Raw genomic sequence first — 19074 nt, 5'->3', positions numbered from 1 at the left:
TTTCTGGAAAGCGGACGTGAAAACAGGCTGTCGACACGTCACTCAGGTCCGCATGGAGCTGGAGGGGGCGTGGCCTCCAGCTCCGCTTGAATTTCGGGGGGTTTTCGGGAGAAAATTTGTCCCGGGAGGTTTTTGGGAGAGGCGCTGAATTTTAGGGAGTACCACGGAAAATCCATGAGGGTCAGCAAGTATGAAAATCAGTAAAGACTCACTTTGTGAGGTAGTTTTGTTTTTTTTAAAGTGGTAAAAACTCTGACTTAAACATGTGCGGCGCTATCCGCACCCACGTGTCATCAAAGTGCAATAATAACAATGCTTTACTAACAGGAAATCCAACCTCAAAACTAAAAAACCTCTGAGAAATATTTTGACATCGCAGTATGGATCTAATTGTTGGTTTTAAAGCTTCTTTTTCTGACAAAAAAAAATTCCAACATTGAAAAGCAAAAGTCATTTTTTACTCAAAACAAAATCTGACGACACAAAACAAGAAATGTAATCATCCATCCATCCATTTTCTACCGCTTATTCCCTTTTGGGGTCGCGGGGGGCGCTGGCGCCTATCTCAGCTACAATCGGGCGGAAGGCAGGGTACACCCTGGACAAGTCGCCACCTCATTTCACTACAAATACAGGTATATTCATTAAAACGTCTAAATAATACAGAGGCGACGTTAAACAAAATAAAACAAAGACTATAATATTTAATCTGGGGTATCTGTGTTACGCGATATCACAGACAAGTAAACACGCAGCAAAAATGCTAGAATCACACATGGCATCACACACACACAAATATGCTGCAGGACTGCTTGTATCGCACATGATATCACACAAGTAAACATGCTGCAGGACTGCTTGTGTCGCGTATGACATCACACACACAAGTAAACATGCTGCATGAATGCTAGTGGCACATGATATCACACGCACAAGTAAACACGCTACAGGATTGTTTGTATCGCACATGATATCACACAAGAGTAAACACATTGTAGGACTGCTTGTATCGCGCATGACATCACGCACAAGTAAACACACTGCAGGAATACTAGTGTCACATGATATCACACACACAAGTAAACACGCTACAGGAGTGTTTGTATCGCACATGATATCACATACACACAAGTAAACACACTGTAGGACTGCTTGTATCGCACATGACCTCACACAAAAGTAAAGACGCTGCAGGACTGCTAGTGTCACATGATATCACACACACACACACACACAAGTAAACATGCTACAGGACTGCTTGTATCGCACATGACATCACACACAAGTGAACACGCTGTAGGACTGCTTGTATCGCGCATGACATCACGCACAAGTAAACACACTATAGGGCTGCTTGTATCGGACATGATGTCACACACAAGTAAACACGCTACTGGAGTGTTTGTATCGCACATGATATCACACAAGAGTAAACACGTAAGACTGCTTGTATCGCACATGACATCACACAAAAGTAAACACGCTGCAGGAATGCTAGTGTCACATGATATCACACACACACACACTGCTTGTATTGCACATAATGTCACGCACAAAAAACACACTGTTGGACTGCTTGTATCGCACATGACATCACACAAAAGTAAGCACGTTGTAGGGCTGCTTGTATCGCACATGACCTCACACAAAAGTAAAGTCGCTGCAGGAATGCTAGTGTCACATGATATCACACACAAGTAAACATGCTACAGGACTGCTTGTATCGCACATGACATCACGCACAAGTAAACACACTATAGGACTGCTTGTATCGGACATGATGTCACACACAAGTAAACAAATAAAACAAAGACTATAATATTTAATCGTGGGAGTCTGCATGTTTTATATATATCTGAGGTCCTCTCCAAGGTTTCTCATAGTCAGCATTGTCACTGGCGTCCCACTGGATGTGAATTCTCCCTGCCCACTGGGTGTGAGTTTTCCTTGCCCTTTTGTGGGTTCTTCCGAGGATGTCGTAGTCGTAATGGTTTTTGCAGTCCTTTGAGACATTTGTGATTTGGGGCTATATAAATAAACATTGATTGATTGATTGATTGATTGCTTGCTGATCCTCTTCTTCAAACTCAGGACAAATACCCAAAGAAACCGGAGCATATTAAGCGCTTTTTAATGGCTCTTGCGGATGTTTAAGGGGGGGACCTTCAGGGGTAAGACAAGTAAAAAAAATCACATGGATGCTGGTAAATTGTCGAGTCCAATAACATAAAGGACTTTGGGACAGGGGGGGGGTCAAGGAGAGCTGTTATATAACAGACGCCCCACCTCACCTAAAAGCAGGTTAATCTAATGTGAATTTGAGGGCAATCCTCTTGACATACTGCAGTCTGACTACATTCTGTTCTCCACATCTCTGAACACTGCTTCATAATCCCGCTGTTCAATCAGTATCTGGGTCCAATGTGCACTTTGCTGTCCCAACACGGTTATACACTGAACAAAAATAGAAACGCTTTTGTTTTTGCTCTTATTTTTCATGAGTTGAACTCAACTATCTAAAACTTTTACTACCGTCCATCCATCCATCCATCCATCATCTTCCGCTTATCCGAGGTCGGGTCGCGGGGGCAGCAGCCTAAGCAGGGAAGCCCAGACTTCCCTCTCCCCAGCCACTTCGTCTAGCTCTTCCCGGGGGATCCCGAGGCGTTCCTGGGTCTTCCCCGTGGCCTCCTGCCGACTGGACGTGCCCTAAACACCTCCCTAGGGAGGTGTTCGGGTGGCATCCTGACCAGATGCCCGAACCACCTCATCTGGCTCCTCTCGATGTGGAGGAGCAGCGGCTTTACTTTGAGTTCCTCCCGGATGGCAGAGCTTCTCACCCTATCTCTAAGGGAGAGCCTCAAACTCATTTCGGCCGCTTGTACCCGTGATCTTATCCTTTCGGTCATGACCCAAAGCTCATGACCATAGGTGAGGATGGGAACGTAGATCGACCGGTAAATTGAGAGCTTTGCCTTCCGGCTCAGCTCCTTCTTCCCCACAACGGATCGATACAACGTTCGCATTACTGAAGACGCCGCACCGATCCGCCTGTCGATCTCACGATCCACTCTTCCCCCACTCGTGAACAAGACTCCTAGGTACTTGAACTCCTCCACTTGGGGCAGGGTCTCCTCCCCAACCCGGAGATGGCACTCCACCCTTTTCCGGGCGAGAACCATGGACTCGGACTTGGAGGTGCTGATTCTCATTCCGGTCGCTTCACACTCGGCTGCGAACCGATCCAGTGAGAGTTGAAGATCCCGGCCAGATGAAGCCATCAGGACCACATCATCTGCAAAAAGCAGAGACCCAATCCTGCGGTCACCAAACCGGAACCCCTCAACGCCTTGACTGCGCCTAGAGATTCTGTCTATAAACGTTATGAACAGAATCGGTGACAAAGGACAGCCTTGGCGGAGTCCAACCCTCACTGGAAATGTGTTCGACTTACTGCCGGCAATGCGGACCAAGCTCTGGCACTGATCATACAGGGAACGGACCGCCACAATAAGACTTTACTACCGTATTTCCTTGAATTGCCGCCGGGTATATAGTAGCTGCCTGCCTAGAATTACTGCCGGGTCAAACTCGTCACGTCACGAGTGACACTTCACCTGTCATCATTTTCAAAATGGAGGAGGTTGATTTCAATCATTTGAAATCGCATAAAGGGAAGAAAATTAAGAGCTATTCAGTAGGATTTAAGGTCCAAGCTATTGAATATGCTAAAAAGAACAGTTAGCAGCTATGTTTTATTAATATACCGTAGCTGTGTGTGTCAAATATGAGTCATTAAATGACTCCCGCCTCCTGGTGGTAGAGAAAGCGCTAGTGATCCTTCGTGCGACTACTCGGCTGCAGAAGAAGCAGCAAAAGTGAGCAGGGATCGTTTATTTTTTCCTCTCGCTTGCACTTTTAACATGGAGGATTACATATCTAAAATAAAACCGTTTTCTAAACTGGACTTTCAATTAAAGCAGGAGGTAATAAAGGAAGATCTCTATCGAGACAGAGAGACTTTTAAAACTGAAGAAAGATAAGGGAGACTTTTATAAACAAGTTATCGATGCTTTTGATCAGAAGGAGCTGCGCATGGACTTCATTTATAAGTAAAAGTAAGACCATAATAGCGTTTTTATTTATTAAATGTGCTTTTCATGATGGTATCCTTACATCACACTGAACTTTATAAGCACAGGCCTAAATTTACCGCATGTCTTTGGTAAGTGCCGGAGTGAGAAGAGGTTTTAAATAATTAGCGCATGCTTGCCTTTACCGCATGCCCTTGGTAAACGCCGGAGTGAGAAGAGGTTTTAAATTAATTAGCGCCCCGGCGGCAATTCAAGCAAATACGGTATATACACAAAAGTCCCCTTCAAATATTGTTCCCAAATCTGTCTAAATCTGTGTTAGTGAGCATTTCTTCTTTGCCAAGATAATTCATCCCACCTCACGGGTGTGGTAGATCAAGATGCTGACTAAACCGCATTATAAATGCACGATAAAAAGGTCTCTCTGGAATGTGCCGTTTAATCACGCAGCACAACGCTCTGCGGGAGCATGCAGATGCAGGAATATCCACCGGAGCGGTTCCCCGTGAATAGTATGTTCATTTCTATACCATTAGCCGTCTCCAAGGGCGTTTCAGAGAATTTGGCAGTACATCCAACCGGCCTCACAACCGCAGACCATGTGTAACCGCACCAGCCCAGCAGGTGCACCTCCATGATCGTCTGAGACCAGCAACCTGGCCAGCTGCTGCAACAATTGGTTCGCATAGCCAAAGAATTTCTGCACAAACTGAGAAACCGTCTCAGTGACGCTCACTGACTGCAGTTTGTGGTCACCGACTTGACGGATAACTTGCTTCGAAATCGTAAGTCAAGGTGACAAGCAGATATTTAGTATTTATTGTTATTTTTTTTTTACAAACTATCATATGGTATATCAATCAATGTTTATTTATATAGCCCTAAATCACCAGTCTCTCAAAGGGCTGCACAAACCACAACACAAACCACAACAACATCATCGGTAGAGCCCTTAAAATATTTGAGGATTATTTTTGCATTCAATTAAAGTGTTTATCCTATGGATTGAACTTTCACAGTATCATGTTAGACCCGCTCGACATCCATTGCTTTCAGTCCCCTGGGGGGGGGGGCACATATGCGGTCCTCTCCAAGGTTTCTCATAGTCATCATTGTCACTGTCACAGACGTCCCACTGGGGTGAGTTAATAATTAAGTGTCCAAAAAAACGTTTTATCACATTCGAATTCCATTTTTTTTTTGTAATATTAAAAAATAATAATTAGTTTTTGTGTTTTTGAAGAATAATTTAAAAAATTCAAATCATTTTTCTTATTGGTGCACGTATGTGTCATACGTCAACAACCAAAGGGAGGTTTTGGAACCTGTAAGCTGTTTCGTTAAATTATTATTATTATACGAAAAAGTACACTGCAAAAATCAGTTTGAATCGAGAATCGTGTTGAATCGAGTATCGATAATGAATCAGTGGCCTTGTGGTTAGAGTGTCCGCCCTGAGATCGGCAGGTCGTGAGTTCAAACCCCAGCCGAGTCATACCAACGACTATAAAAATGGGACCCATTACCTCCCTGCTTGGCACTCAGCATTATGGGTTGGAATTTGGAGTTAAATAACCAAAATGATTCCTGAGCGCGGCCACCGCTGCTGCTCACTGCTCCCCTCACCTCCCAGGGGGTGGACAAGGAGATGGGTCAAATGCAGAGGTTAATTTCACCACACCTAGTGTGTGTGTGACAATCATTGGTACTTTGACTTTAAATCCTCACCCTAAGAATCGGAATCGAATGGCCCAAAGATTCACACCAATAACAATGGAATATTTGTATATTGTCACGCCCGTGAGATCATGTTTTGTTTTTGTCCTGTTTGGTTTTATTTTTTGGACACTTGTTTCCTGCTTTGGCACTTCCTTGTTTGCTTTGTTTCCATGCCAACTCATTCATTTTCACCTTGCCCTCATGTCACGCCCCTGTCCCCAGCCCTCACACCTGTTTGTAATGATCATGTTCATTATTTAAACCTGTAGTTGCCAGGTGGTCAGCCTGGCAACTTTTCATTATCCTTCAACCTCATTCGTCGGGACCCAGGATGGACTGCTCGCCTGTGTATCGGTTGGGGAGATCTCTACGCTGCTGATCCGCCTCCGCTTGAGATGGTTTCCTGTGGACGGGACTATCGCTGCTGTCTTGGATCCGCTTTGAACTGAACTCTCGTGGCTGTGTTGGAGCCACTATGGATTGAACTTTCACAGTATCATGTTAGACCCGCTCGACATCCATTGCTTTCGGTCCCCTAGAGGGGGGGTTGCCCACATCTGAGGTCCTCTCCAAGGTTTCTCATAGTCAGCATTGTCACTGGCGTCCCACTGGATGTGAATTCTCCCTGCCCACTGGGTGTGAGTTTTCCTTGCCCTTTTGTGGGTTCTTCCGAGGATGTCGTGGTCGTAATGGTTTGTGCAGTCCTTTGAGACATTTGTGATTTAGGGCTATATAAATAAACATTGATTGATTCATGCCATGCCATGCTGTTTAGTGCCTCCTGCTCATGTCAAGTAAGTTTTTGGTTTTTTAATGTCACAGTTTAGTTTTGTTTTCAATAGTCAAGTTTGTTCTCCGCCATTGTGCGCGCCATTTGTTTGCCTTTTTTTTTTTGGTTATAGTGTTAAAAATAAAAATGTACCTTCATTCACGCCTTGCTCGTGCCAATTTTCCTTTGCGTCGGAAACACAATCCACTCGGGGCAGCATAGCTCGGTTGGTAGAGTGGCCGTGCCAGCAACTTAAAGGGTCGCAGGTTCGATTCCCGCTTCCGCCATCCTAGTCACTGCCGTTGTGTCCATGGGCAAGACACTTTACCCACCTGCTCCCAGTACCACCCACACTGGTTTAAATGTAACTTAGATATTGGGTTTCACTATGTAAAAGCGCTTTGAGTCACTAGAGAAAAGCGCTATATAAATATAATTCACTTCATTCCATAGTCCGAGTCCTGACATAAAAACTTACTCGACCTGAGCAGGAGGGAATAAACAGCATGGCATGGCATGAAGGAGGAGGTTGAAGGATAATGAAAAGTTGCCAGGCTGGCCACCTGGCAACTACACGTTTAAATAATGAACGTGATCATTACAAACAGGTGTGAGGGCTGAGGACAGGGGCGTGACATGAGGGCAAGGTGAAAAATGAATGAGTTGGCATGGGAACAAAGCAAACAAGGAAGGGCCAAAGCAGGAAACAAGTGTCCAAAAAATAAAACCAAACATGACAAAAACAAAACATGATCTCATGGGCGTGACATATATATATATTTTTTTTTTCTGTCAAAATGGAAACAATGAAAAGATTTAGTGAGAAAGATGAAGTATGCACATTATTCCCTGACTTTCGTGGGCCACACGTGTCGGACCGGATCTGGCCCCCGGGGGCTTGAGTTTGCTCAAAACAATCAATAGCATGAACCCTTAATCCTTTCCTTATTCCCATTAGTTCAGCCTGAATCTTAACCCCGACTCTATTTTCTTTTGAAGCACGAATGCCGTCCAAGATCCCCTCGGCCAGCTCCTCAACTTTGCCTCCAGGCCTCCGCTTCTAACGTCGGACTTCCGACTAACCGCTTGATTACATCCAGATGTTGTGCGGAAAAGCCCCAGGATTGATCGGACTCGCCCTAAAGCGAGTAGGGTTTAGGGTTTCTAGACGCAGGTGAAAACATGCAAGTATTTGGCACAAATAGCGGCAGGCACATTATGAGAGTAAAATATGAGGCCTATCCCCGTGTGTGTGTGTGTAATTCCCGTGTGAGTTTTGATAAATCATCATCAAGGCATGACGACTGAATAACTAAGCACTTTCAGCTCGCAAATGTCACATTTCTTTGGTCCGTGCAAGACCGTGCTACAGAATTTCATGGAAAATAGTTTTGCATTTTTCGAATAATCCCACAAAGTATTTAGTACAGGGGCCCACAAACAGTTTTAATTCGGGCCCGCAAGATAAGTTTGCGAAATAGGAAAAATGAGCTGTTTTTATGAAAGATCCTGCTGTTCTAAATAAATCCACTGGATGTCGCAATAGCATCTACTTTGTTTTAGCATCCAGCCATCCATCCATTTTCTACCGCTTATTCCCTTTGGGGTCGCCGGTGCCTATCTCAGCTACAATCAGGCGGAAGGCGATGTACACCCTGGACAAGTCGCCACCTCATGGCAGGGCCAACACAGATAGACAGACAACATTCACACTCACATTCACACACTAGGGACCATTTAGTGTTGCCAATCAACCTATCCCCAGGTGCATGTCTTTGGTTATAGTGTTGAAAATAAAAATGTACCTTCATTCACGCCTTGCTCGTGCCAATTTTCCTTCGCGTCGGAAACACAATCCACTCCATAGTCCAAGTCCTGACATAAAAACTTACTTGACATGAGCAGTAGGGACTAAACATGGCATGGAGGAGGAGGTTGAAGGATAATGAAAAGTTGCCAGGCTGACCACCTGGCAAGTACAGGTTTAAATAATGAATATGATCATTACAAACAGAGGACAGGGGCGTGACATGAGGGCAAGGTGAAAATGAATGAGTTGGCATGGTGCATGTCTTTGGAGGTGGGAGGAAGCCGGAACCCACACAGTCACGAGGAGAACATTTCAAACTGCACACAGAAAGATCCCGAGCCCGGGATTGAACCCAAGACTACTGAGGACCTTTGTATTGTGAGGCAGACGCACTAACCCCTCTTCCACCGGGCTGTCAAGACTATTTCAGTTGTTTTTATCATTCTTTGTGGGGACATTGTTGATTGTCATGTCATGTTCAGATGTACTTTGTGGACGCCGTCTTTGCTCCACAGTAAGTCTTTGCTGTCGTCCAGCATTCTGTTTTTGTTTACTTTGTAGCCAGTTCAGTTTTAGTTTCGTTCTGCATAGACTTCCCTAAGCTTCGATGCCTTTTCTTAGGAGCACCCACCTCTTGTTTATTTTTAGATACCTTTTTACCTGCACACTGCCTCCCGTTGTTTACGAAATCTACAAAGCAATTAGCTACCGGCTGCCACCTACTGATATAGAAGAGTACTACACGGTTACTCTGCTGAGCTCTAAACAGCACTGACACTCAACAACAATACTTGATTTGCAGAATATAACGACTGGTTTGCAAAAAAACATTTTTAACCCAAATAGGTGAAATTAGATTAAATCCCACGGCACAACAGACTGGATCTCACTGGTTTAGGGAATTAAAACGCTAAGCAGAATCAAAAGTAGAATCGAAACTGGAAAATCTTACAAACCCCGTTTCCATATGAGTTGGGAAATTGTGTTACATGTAATTATAAACAGAATACAATGATTTGCAAATCCAAATATTCAGTTGAATATGCTACAAAGACAAGATATTTGATGTTCAAACTCATAAATTTCATTTTTTTTTTTGCAAATAATAATCAACTTAGAATTTCATGGCTGCAACACGTGACAAAGTAGTTGGGAAAGGCCATGTTCACCACTGTGTTACATCACCTTTTCTTTTAACAACACTCAATAAACGTTTGGGAACTGAGGAAACTAATTGTTGAAGCTTTGAAAGTGGAATTCTTTCCCATTCTTGTTTTTTGTAGAGCTTCAGTCGTTCAACAGTCCGGGTCTCCGCTGTCATATTTCACGCTTCATAATGCGCCACAGATTTTCGATGGGAGACAGGTCTGGACTGCAGGCGGGCCAGGAAAGTACCCGCACTCTTTTTATGTAAAGCCACGCTGTTGTAACACATGCTGAATGTGGCTTGGCATTGTCTTGCTTAAATAAGCAGGGGCGTCCATGAAAAAGACGGCGCTTAGATGGCAGCATATGTTGTTCCAAAACCTGTATGTACCTTTCAGCATTAATGGTGCCTTCACAGATGTGTAAGTTACCCATGCCTTGGGCACTAATGCACCCCCATACCATCACAGATGCTGGCTTTTGAACTTTGCGTCGATAACAATCTGGATGGTTCGCTTCCCCTTTGGTCCGGATGATGCAAAGTCGAATATTTCCAATAACAATTTGAAATGAGGACTCGTCAGACCACTTTTCCACTTTGCTTCAGTCCACCTTAGATGATCTCAGGCCCAGAGAAGCCGGCGGCGTTTCTGGATGTTGTTGATAAATGGCTTTCGCTTTGCATAGTAGAGCTTTACCTTACACTTACAGATGTAGCAACGAACTGTATTTAGTGACAGTGGTTTTCTGAAGTGTTCCTGAGCCCATGTGGTGATATCCTTTAGAGATTGATATTGGTTTTTGATACAGTGCCGTCTGAGGGATCAAAGGTCAAGGTAATTCAATGTTGGTTTCCGGCCATGCCGCTTACGTGGAATGATTTCTCCAGATTTTCTGAACCTTTTGATGATATTATGGAGCGTAGATGTTGAAATCCCTAAATTTCTTCCAATTGCACTTGGAGAAACGTTGTTCTTAAACTGTTTGAATATTTGCTCACGCAGTTGTGGACAAAGGGGTGTACCTCGCCCCATCCTTTCTTGTGAAAGGTGTTTTTATACCCAATCATGGCACCCACCTGTTCCCAATTAGCCTGCACACCTGTGGGATGTTCCTAATAAGCTTTGATGAGCATTCCTCAACTTTATCAGTATTTATTGCCAGCTTTCCCAACTAATTTGTCACGTGTTGCTGGCATCAAATTCTAAAGTTAATGATTATTTGCAGCAACAAAAAAATGTTTATCAGTTTGAACATCAAATATGATGTAACACAGTGGTGAACATGCCCTTTCCCAACTACTTTGGCCGTGAAATTCTAAGTGAATTATTAATGCAAAAAAAAATTAAAGTTTATGAGTTTGAACATCAAATATGTTGTCTTTGTAGCATATTCAACTGAATATGGGTTGAAAATGATTTGTATTCCGTTTATATTTACATCAAACACAATTTCCCAACTCATATGGAAACGGGGTTTGTATAAATTGTCACTTTTTTGACAGTATGCATGGTGTGTTTGTGTAAATTTTCCCTCACAAGATTAAATGAGTCGCCGCCTTGCAGAAGGTCCGAAAGGTGACGCTGACCAGAAGTCGAAGTTCCTGGACACACCTGTACGGGAAACACAATGTTTTATTTGAGTGAAGACCAGGTGTTGGCTGAAATATAAATGACATTCACCATATCTGCCGAGGGTAAGACGGTGCAGTCGTCGTCATGCACGTCCAAAGAGTGCGCTCGGCTGTGGAAAAGGAGCGATGGCGGCCAATGCTTCCCCGCCCGCCCCGCTCCTCCTCCGGCGTCAGAGCTGAGCTTGCGGACCGGACTGGTGAGCCACTTCTTCAAGGCGCTGACGGGGCGCCGTGATCCTCCTGAGCCGGGGCTGGAGCTGCCGGAGGGCTGGCGGGCCGCCGGGTTAATGGTGCCGTCGATGGTGGCCACGGAGTAGGACTCGGCTGCGGGGGAAAGCAAGCATGTGAATTGTGAGATTTTGTCCTCTCGGGGTCAGGAGCTGCAGACAAAAAAATTTTCAATTTCCTGTGCTGAGCCCCCGAACTGAGAACGTTAGTCACTGCAAGCGCTGTAGCCTTCGCCGCAAACGTCGGATTACAAATCTGCTCTAATGGAGGAAAGCCTCCGAACCTCAGGTTGGAAATTCCATCCTTTATTTGGATTGTACAGATTTTATCTAGCCTTTATTTAACCAGGTAAAAATGCCATTGAGATCAAAGGACTCTTTTCCAAGGAAGACCTTGCATTAAAAACGGTCAACAACACATAAAAGTGCTCCTCCCTCTGGTCAACATATGAAATAACAAGTGTGTGTAAGAAAGTGAAATGCGGCCCCTTTGGCCAAAATGTATTAAAACAAATGTAAATAAATATGTTATCCCAGTTCCAAAGACATGCACCTGGGGATAGGTTCAATCAATCAATCAATGTTTATTTATATAGCCCCAAATCACAAATGTCTCAAAGGACTGCACAAATCATTACGACTACAACATCCTCGGAAGAACCCACAAAAGGGCAAGGAAAACTCACACCCAGTGGGCAGGGAGAATTTACATCCAGTGGGACGCCAGTGACAATGCTGACTATGAGAAACCTTGGAGAGGACCTCAGATGTGGGCAACCCCCCCCTCTAGGGGACCGAAAGCAATGGATGTCGAGCGGGTCTAACATGATACTGTGAAAGTTCAATCCATAGTGGCTCCAACACAGCCGCGAGAGTTCAGTTCAAAGCGGATCCAAGACAGCAGCGAGAGTCCCGTCCACAGGAAACCATCTCAAGCGGAGGCGGATCAGCAGCGTACAGATGTCCCCAACCGATACACAGGCGAGCGGTCCATCCTGGGTCTCGACGAGCGGTCCATCCTGGGTCTCGACTCTGGACAGCCAGTACTTCATCCATGGTCATCGGACCGGACCCCCTCCACAAGGGTGGAGGGGACATAGAAGAAAGAAAAGAAGCGGCAGATCAACTGGTCCAAAAAGGAGGTCTATTTAAAGGCTAGAGTATACAGATGAGTTTTAAGGTGAGACTTAAATGCTTCTACTGAGGTAGCATCTCGAACTGTTACCGGGAGGGCATTCCAGAGTACTGGAGCCCGAACGGAAAACGCTCTATAGCCCGCAGACTTTTTTTGGGCTCTATGAATCACTAATAAGCCGGAGTCTTTTGAAGGCAGATTTCTTGCCGGGACATATGGTACAATACAATCGGCAAGATAGGATGGAGCTAGACCGTGTAGTATTTTATACGTAAGTAGTAAAACCTTAAAGTCACATCTTAAGTGCACAGGAAGCCAGTGCAGGTGAGCCAGTACAGGCGTAATGTGATCAAACTTTCTTGTTCTTGTCAAAAGTCTAGCAGCCGCATTTTGTACCAACTGTAATCTTTTAATGCTAGACATGGGGAGACCCGAAAATAATACATTACAGTAGTCGAGGCAAGACGTAACAAACGCATGGATAATGATCTCGGCGTCTTTAGTGGACAAAATGGAGCGAATTTTAGCGATATTACGGAGATGAAAGAAGGCCGTTTTAGTAACGCTTTTAATGTGTGACTCAAAGGAGAGACTTGGGTGGAAGATAATACCCAGATTCTTTACCGAGTCACCTTGTTTTATTATTTGGTTGTCAAATGTTAAAGTTGTATTATTAAAACATCACGTTTACAACATTAAAACTTGCTCACGTGACATGTGCATACAAACAATGTGAAGTGAAGTGAATTATATTTATATAGCGCTTTTCTCGAGTGACTCAAAGCGCTTTTACATAGTGAAACCCAATATCTAAGTTACATTTAAACCAGTGTGGGTGGCACTGGGAGCAGGTGGGTAAAGAGTCTTGCCCAAGGACACAACGGCAGTGACTAGGATGGCGTAAGTGGGAATCGAACCTGCGACCCTCAAGTTGCTGACACGGCCACTCTACCAACCGAGCTATGTCGACCGCAATCCTTCCACAGAAGCTTTAAACTCATTCAATGTACAAACCCCGTTTCCATATGAGTTGGGAAATTGTGTTAGATGTAAATAAACAGAATACAATGATTTGCAAATCATTTTCAACCCATATTCAGTTGAATATGCTACAAAGACAACATATTTGATGTTCATACTGATAAACATTTTTTTTTGCAAATAATCATTAGCTTTAGAATTTGATGCCAGCAACACGTGACAAAGAAGTTGGGAAAGGTGGCGATAAATGCTGATAGAGTTGAGGAATGCTCATCAAACACTTATTAGGAACGTCCCCCAGGTGTGCAGGCTAATTGGGAACAGGTGGGTGCCATGATTGGGTATAAAAACAGCTTCCCCAAAAAATGCTCAGTCTTTCACAAGAAAGGATGGGGCGAGGTACACCCCTTTGTCCACAACTGCGTGAGCAAATAGTCAAACAGTTTAAGAACAACGTTTCTCAAAGTGCAATTGCAAGAAATTTTGGGATTTCAACATCTACGCTCCATAATATCATCAAAAGGTTCAGAGAATCTGGAGAAATCACTCCACATAAGCGGCATGGCCGGAAACCAACATTGAATTACCTTGACTTTTGATCCTTCAGACGGCACTGTGTCAAAAACCGACATCAATCTCTAAAGGATATCACCACATGGGCTCAGGAACACTTCAGAAAACCACTGTCACTAAGTACAGTTTGTCGCTACATCTGTAAGTGCAAGTTAAAGCTCTACTATGCAAAGCAAAAGCCATTAATCAACAACATCCAGAAACGCCGCCGGCTCCTCTGAGCCCAACATCGTCTAAGATGGACTGATGCAAAGTTGAAAAATGTTCTGTGGTCTGACGAGTCCACATTTCAAATAGTTTTTGGAATTATTTGACATCGTGTCATCCGGACCAAAGGGGAAGCGAAGCATCCAGACTGTTATCGACGCAAAGTTGAAAAGCCAGCATCTGTGATGGTATGGGGGTGCATTAGTGCCCAAGGCATGGGTAACTTACACATTTGTGAAGGGACCATTAATGCTGAAAGGTCCATACAGGTTTTGGAACAACATATGCTGCCATTTAAGCGCCGTCTATTTCATGAACGCCCCTGCTGATTTCAGCAAGACAATGCCAAGCCACATTCAGCGCATGTTACAACAGCGTGGCTTCGTAAAAAAAGAGTGCGGGTACTTTCCTGGCCCGGCTGCAGTCCAAACATGTCTCCTATCGACAATGTGTGGCGCATTATGAAGCGTAAAATACGACAGCGGAGACCCCGGACTGTTGAACGACTGAAGCTCGACATAAAACAAGAATGGGAAAGAATTCCACTTTCAAAGCTTCAACAATTAGTTTCCTCAGTTCCCAAACGTTTATTGAGTGTTGTTAAAAGAAAAGGTGATGTAACACAGTGGTGAACATGCCCTTTCCCAACTACTTTGGCACGTAAGTTAATTATTATTTATATTAAAAAAAAATGTTTATGAGTTTGAACATCAAATATGTTGTCTTTGTAGCATATTCAACTGAATATGGGTTGAAAAGGATTTGCAAATCGTTTATATTTACATCTAACACAATTTCCCAACTCATATGGAAACGGGGTTAGTATATCTGTGAGTTCCTGATAACATCGACTGGACAATCTGCAATAAAGCTCTTCAAAAGTAAGCGGAACAAATAAGCACGAGAGCAAGAAAGCACTTTTGTCCCTTATTTTGATAGTTTTGACAGGACAGTTTACTCCAAGTTATGCATTGAATGTGGAATACAAACTACATTGTAAACATAAAAGTACCGACAACTACTACTGGTCACCTTTGGTATTAAAACAATGACCCTAAATGGTGTGCGAGGGTCAGAGTGACGTCCGAATCGCCACTGAGGAGCAAGTCTGTGCTTTTTTTCGACATGCTTATGCAACAGGTCATTTTCCCACGGAGCAACAGCTGGACTGTCAATCAGAGCCTGCAGGCAACCTTGATGGGAAACGGCACCAGAGAATTAATGCAATATTTTAAATATACCATTTTGTGAAATCTAGGGTTGCCACTTTTTACCAAAAATAAAATACAGGATTCCAGAAATAAATAAAATAAAATAAAATAAAATAAATACAGGACTTGTACTTCAACTAATTCCTGCCTGGAAAATGATACAAGTTATTTTCTCCATGTAAACAGCAAAAAAATCTGCCAGTGGAACAAGTCAAAATTGTTTTGTAAGATTTCTTGAAATGAGCAATTCAAACATATCATTAGTTATACTTACTAGTATTGTGAAGATGTGTGTCTTATAACAAACTTGTGATGGTTTTTTACTGCTTACCTTGGCACTGGTGCCATCATGTAGACGGTTTTCGGTACCCATCCTTACTTGGCACAATAGGAACTCGTTTTGAAAGTTTGTTTGTTTACTGGTAGTCATGAACATAGCTTATAAACAGCATACCAACTATTGAAGGTGGGAATCTTTGGGCACCCCACTGTTTTATTAAGATTCGCTTCTAAATCGATGATTTATACTTCATATTGTTTATTATTATTATATTATATATTGTCAATATGGGCTTCACGGTGGCAGAGGGGTTAGTGCGTCTGCCTCACAATACGAAGGTCCTGCAGTCCTGGGTTCAAATCCAGGCTCGGGATCTTTCTGTGTGGAGTTTGCATGTTCTCCCCGTGAATGCGTGGGTTCCCTCCGGGTACTCCGGCTTCCTCCCACTTCCAAAGACATGCACCTGGGGATAGGTTGATTGGCAACACTAAATTGGCCCTAGTGTGTGAATGTGAGTATCTGTGTTGGCCCTGTGATGAGGTGGCGACTTGTCCAGGGTGTACCCCGCCTTCCGCCCGATTGTAGCTGAGATAGGCGCCAGCGCCCCCCGCGACCCCGAAAGGGAATAAGCGGTAGAAAATGGATGGATGGACGGAAAATTGTAATGCACGTTTTCTGACTTGAGGGACCTGCTTTTACTCATTTTAGTTTTGTCGGATTCATTGGAATGTATGTGCTATGACATCACCAGGTGGTTTGGTACACACTATATAAGTACAGGTAAACAAGTAAGATTTACCTTTACACTACAGAGAAAATTGTTAGATTGTAAGAATGGGCATAAACTTCTACATAACAAGCTACATATTTAATTACAGATTCGAATGTAAAAATACACAAACAAAAACAAACAAACTCGGATTTACCCTGAAATTACACATAAAACTGTTAGGATTGTTAGTATGGATGTACACCAGGGGTGCCACAAAAAAAGAAAAACCTTAAACAAGTCTTAAAATGCAGGCAACAAATGATGAAAGTGTCTATATAAGCCTACTATCAAAGGCTGACGCAAATCTTCGTTGACAGAAATGTTGAAATGTAATATTTACTCCACACATTTTTGCAACATTGGAAATCATTAGTACAATGGAAGCTTCTCACAGGATGAGATAACTTCTGGAATTTTCTGGTTTTGAATGGCCAAAAAAGGTATAGATGTGTGTGTCCAAGTTTAAGGAAACCACAGGCTGTCTTCTTCTAATGGATTTATTATAACATTTGCAAGCTGGGTAACGTTTGCTGTGGTCTGGAACAACTTAGCACACAAACAATTATGAGAAATGCAGCCATGTGACATGTAAATATAAATTAAATAAACTGAGGAAATAAGTAAAGGAAATTAAATGAGGTCAAATATACCTCCAAACGAGGCAAAATGTACATATAGCTAGCCTAAATAGTGTGTTAGAATTGACTATCTTGCAGTCATGGATTGACCAAAAATGCCTGGTAAGAACTACAACAAATCAATATGAATAAACAAAGCTCATGCACAGCATAAAATGTTTGGTGGACAAACAAAAGAGCGGCATAAAATACGTCTTTCTGTGGCAGCATCGGAGAAAGTTGTACATGTAAACAAACTACGATGAGTTCAAGGATCGCTGAAATTAGTAGGACAAAATGGTGCTTGCCAAATACTCTCATCAGTGAAGCATGTACAACATAAACAGTGGGATTTCTAACAATTAGGAAGGTTATATATTAAAAAAAAACATTTTTTTTTCCTTCATCTTTTTGAATTTTCACACATCTCTGAAAGAGGTCCAGCGAGCCACTAGGGCGGTGCTCAAAAGCCCCGTCAAAGCAAGCTCATGTGTTGCGGACTCGGCACCGTCTCGACCGCTTTGCGGAGAAATAAGCGGTCCAGCAAAGAACAGTCGGGCTTCGCTTTTGCAAATGTGCTCGCTCGATGATAATTTACATTGGATATGCTCCGGAAGCCGATTAGCATTAGCGATTTTACGTTGTAATTTCAACATCTACAAATGTGTTAATGAAAAGTACAACTACGATGCATGTCCTTCAGCAGGATACTTAGAGTATAAAAAAATAAACTGGCACATTCAACCTGATGGCAAAGACTACTTCCTCCAACACTCCATAGTCTAGAGTGGCGTATAGAGAGAATATGGACAACAAAACAAAAGGCGCCATGTTGGACACTCAGGAGGGATGAATGCAATTAAACCGTTCTTGACGTTAAAACAAAGTGTTCTAATTCTAGCTTCTAAACATTCTCCAACTCAAACTTACAATAAAATATGTTTTTTTTTCTACTGCACAATATGTTTGCGCTTGTATTACTTTGATACACATACATACATATATACATATATATATACACACACACATATATATATACATACATATATACACACACACACACACACACACACACACACATATACATATATACACACATATATATACATACATACATACATACATACATATTCATATCATATATACATATACATACATACATACATACATATATATATACATACATATATACACACACACACACACACACATATACATATATACACACATATATATACATACATACATACATACATACATATTCATATCATATATACATATACATACATACATATACATATACATATATATATAAATACACATCCATCCATCATCTTCCGCTTATCCGAGGTCGGGTCGCGGGGGCAACAGCCTAAGCAGGGAAACCCAGACTTCCCTCTCCCCAGCCTCTTCGTGTAGCTCTTCCCGGGGGATCCCAAGGCGTTCCCAGGCCAGCCGGGAGACATAGTCTGCCCAACGTGTCCTGGGTCTTCCCCGTGGCCTCCTACCGTATATATATATACACATATACATATATACACATACATATATACACACATATATACATACATATATATACACACACATATACATACATACATACATACATATATAAATACATATATTTATATATACATACATATATACATACACATACACACACACATATACATATATATATACACAGGGTGTCCTTTTATTTATTTTTTAAAATTTTTTTCCCTTTGTCATGAAAAAGTGAAGTTTTTGTGCTTGGGGCACTAATTGTAAGTGTATATTGTGTTTTTTATGTTGATTTAATAAATTAAAAAAATAATAATAAAATGTAATTTTTTTTTTTAATAAAAATTTATAAAAAATTATTCTGCGGCCCGGTACCAATCGGGCCAGGGCCCGGTGG

The 19074-nt window shown here is 42.6% G+C and overlaps 1 protein-coding gene across 4 annotated transcripts in view; it reads right to left on the bottom strand.

Moving 5' to 3' along the window:
- arhgef25b (Rho guanine nucleotide exchange factor (GEF) 25b) overlaps nucleotides 1–19074 on the bottom strand; it is an 87185-nt gene that overhangs the window by 22841 nt on the left and 45270 nt on the right. For all 4 annotated transcript variants that reach the window (XM_061890218.1, XM_061890224.1, XM_061890210.1 and 1 more), the window contains 2 exons: nucleotides 11221–11495; nucleotides 11077–11151 (listed from right to left, as the gene is read on the bottom strand). In XM_061890218.1, the coding sequence (XP_061746202.1) occupies nucleotides 11077–11151; nucleotides 11221–11495 (350 nt within the window). The remainder of the gene's footprint in view (nucleotides 1–11076; nucleotides 11152–11220; nucleotides 11496–19074) is intronic.

Source organism: Nerophis ophidion, linkage group LG02 (assembly GCF_033978795.1).
Source record: "Nerophis ophidion isolate RoL-2023_Sa linkage group LG02, RoL_Noph_v1.0, whole genome shotgun sequence".
Taxonomy (NCBI): domain Eukaryota; kingdom Metazoa; phylum Chordata; class Actinopteri; order Syngnathiformes; family Syngnathidae; genus Nerophis; species Nerophis ophidion.
Note: the sequence above shows the minus strand (reverse complement) of the source record. Positions and strands in the feature narration are given on the sequence as shown.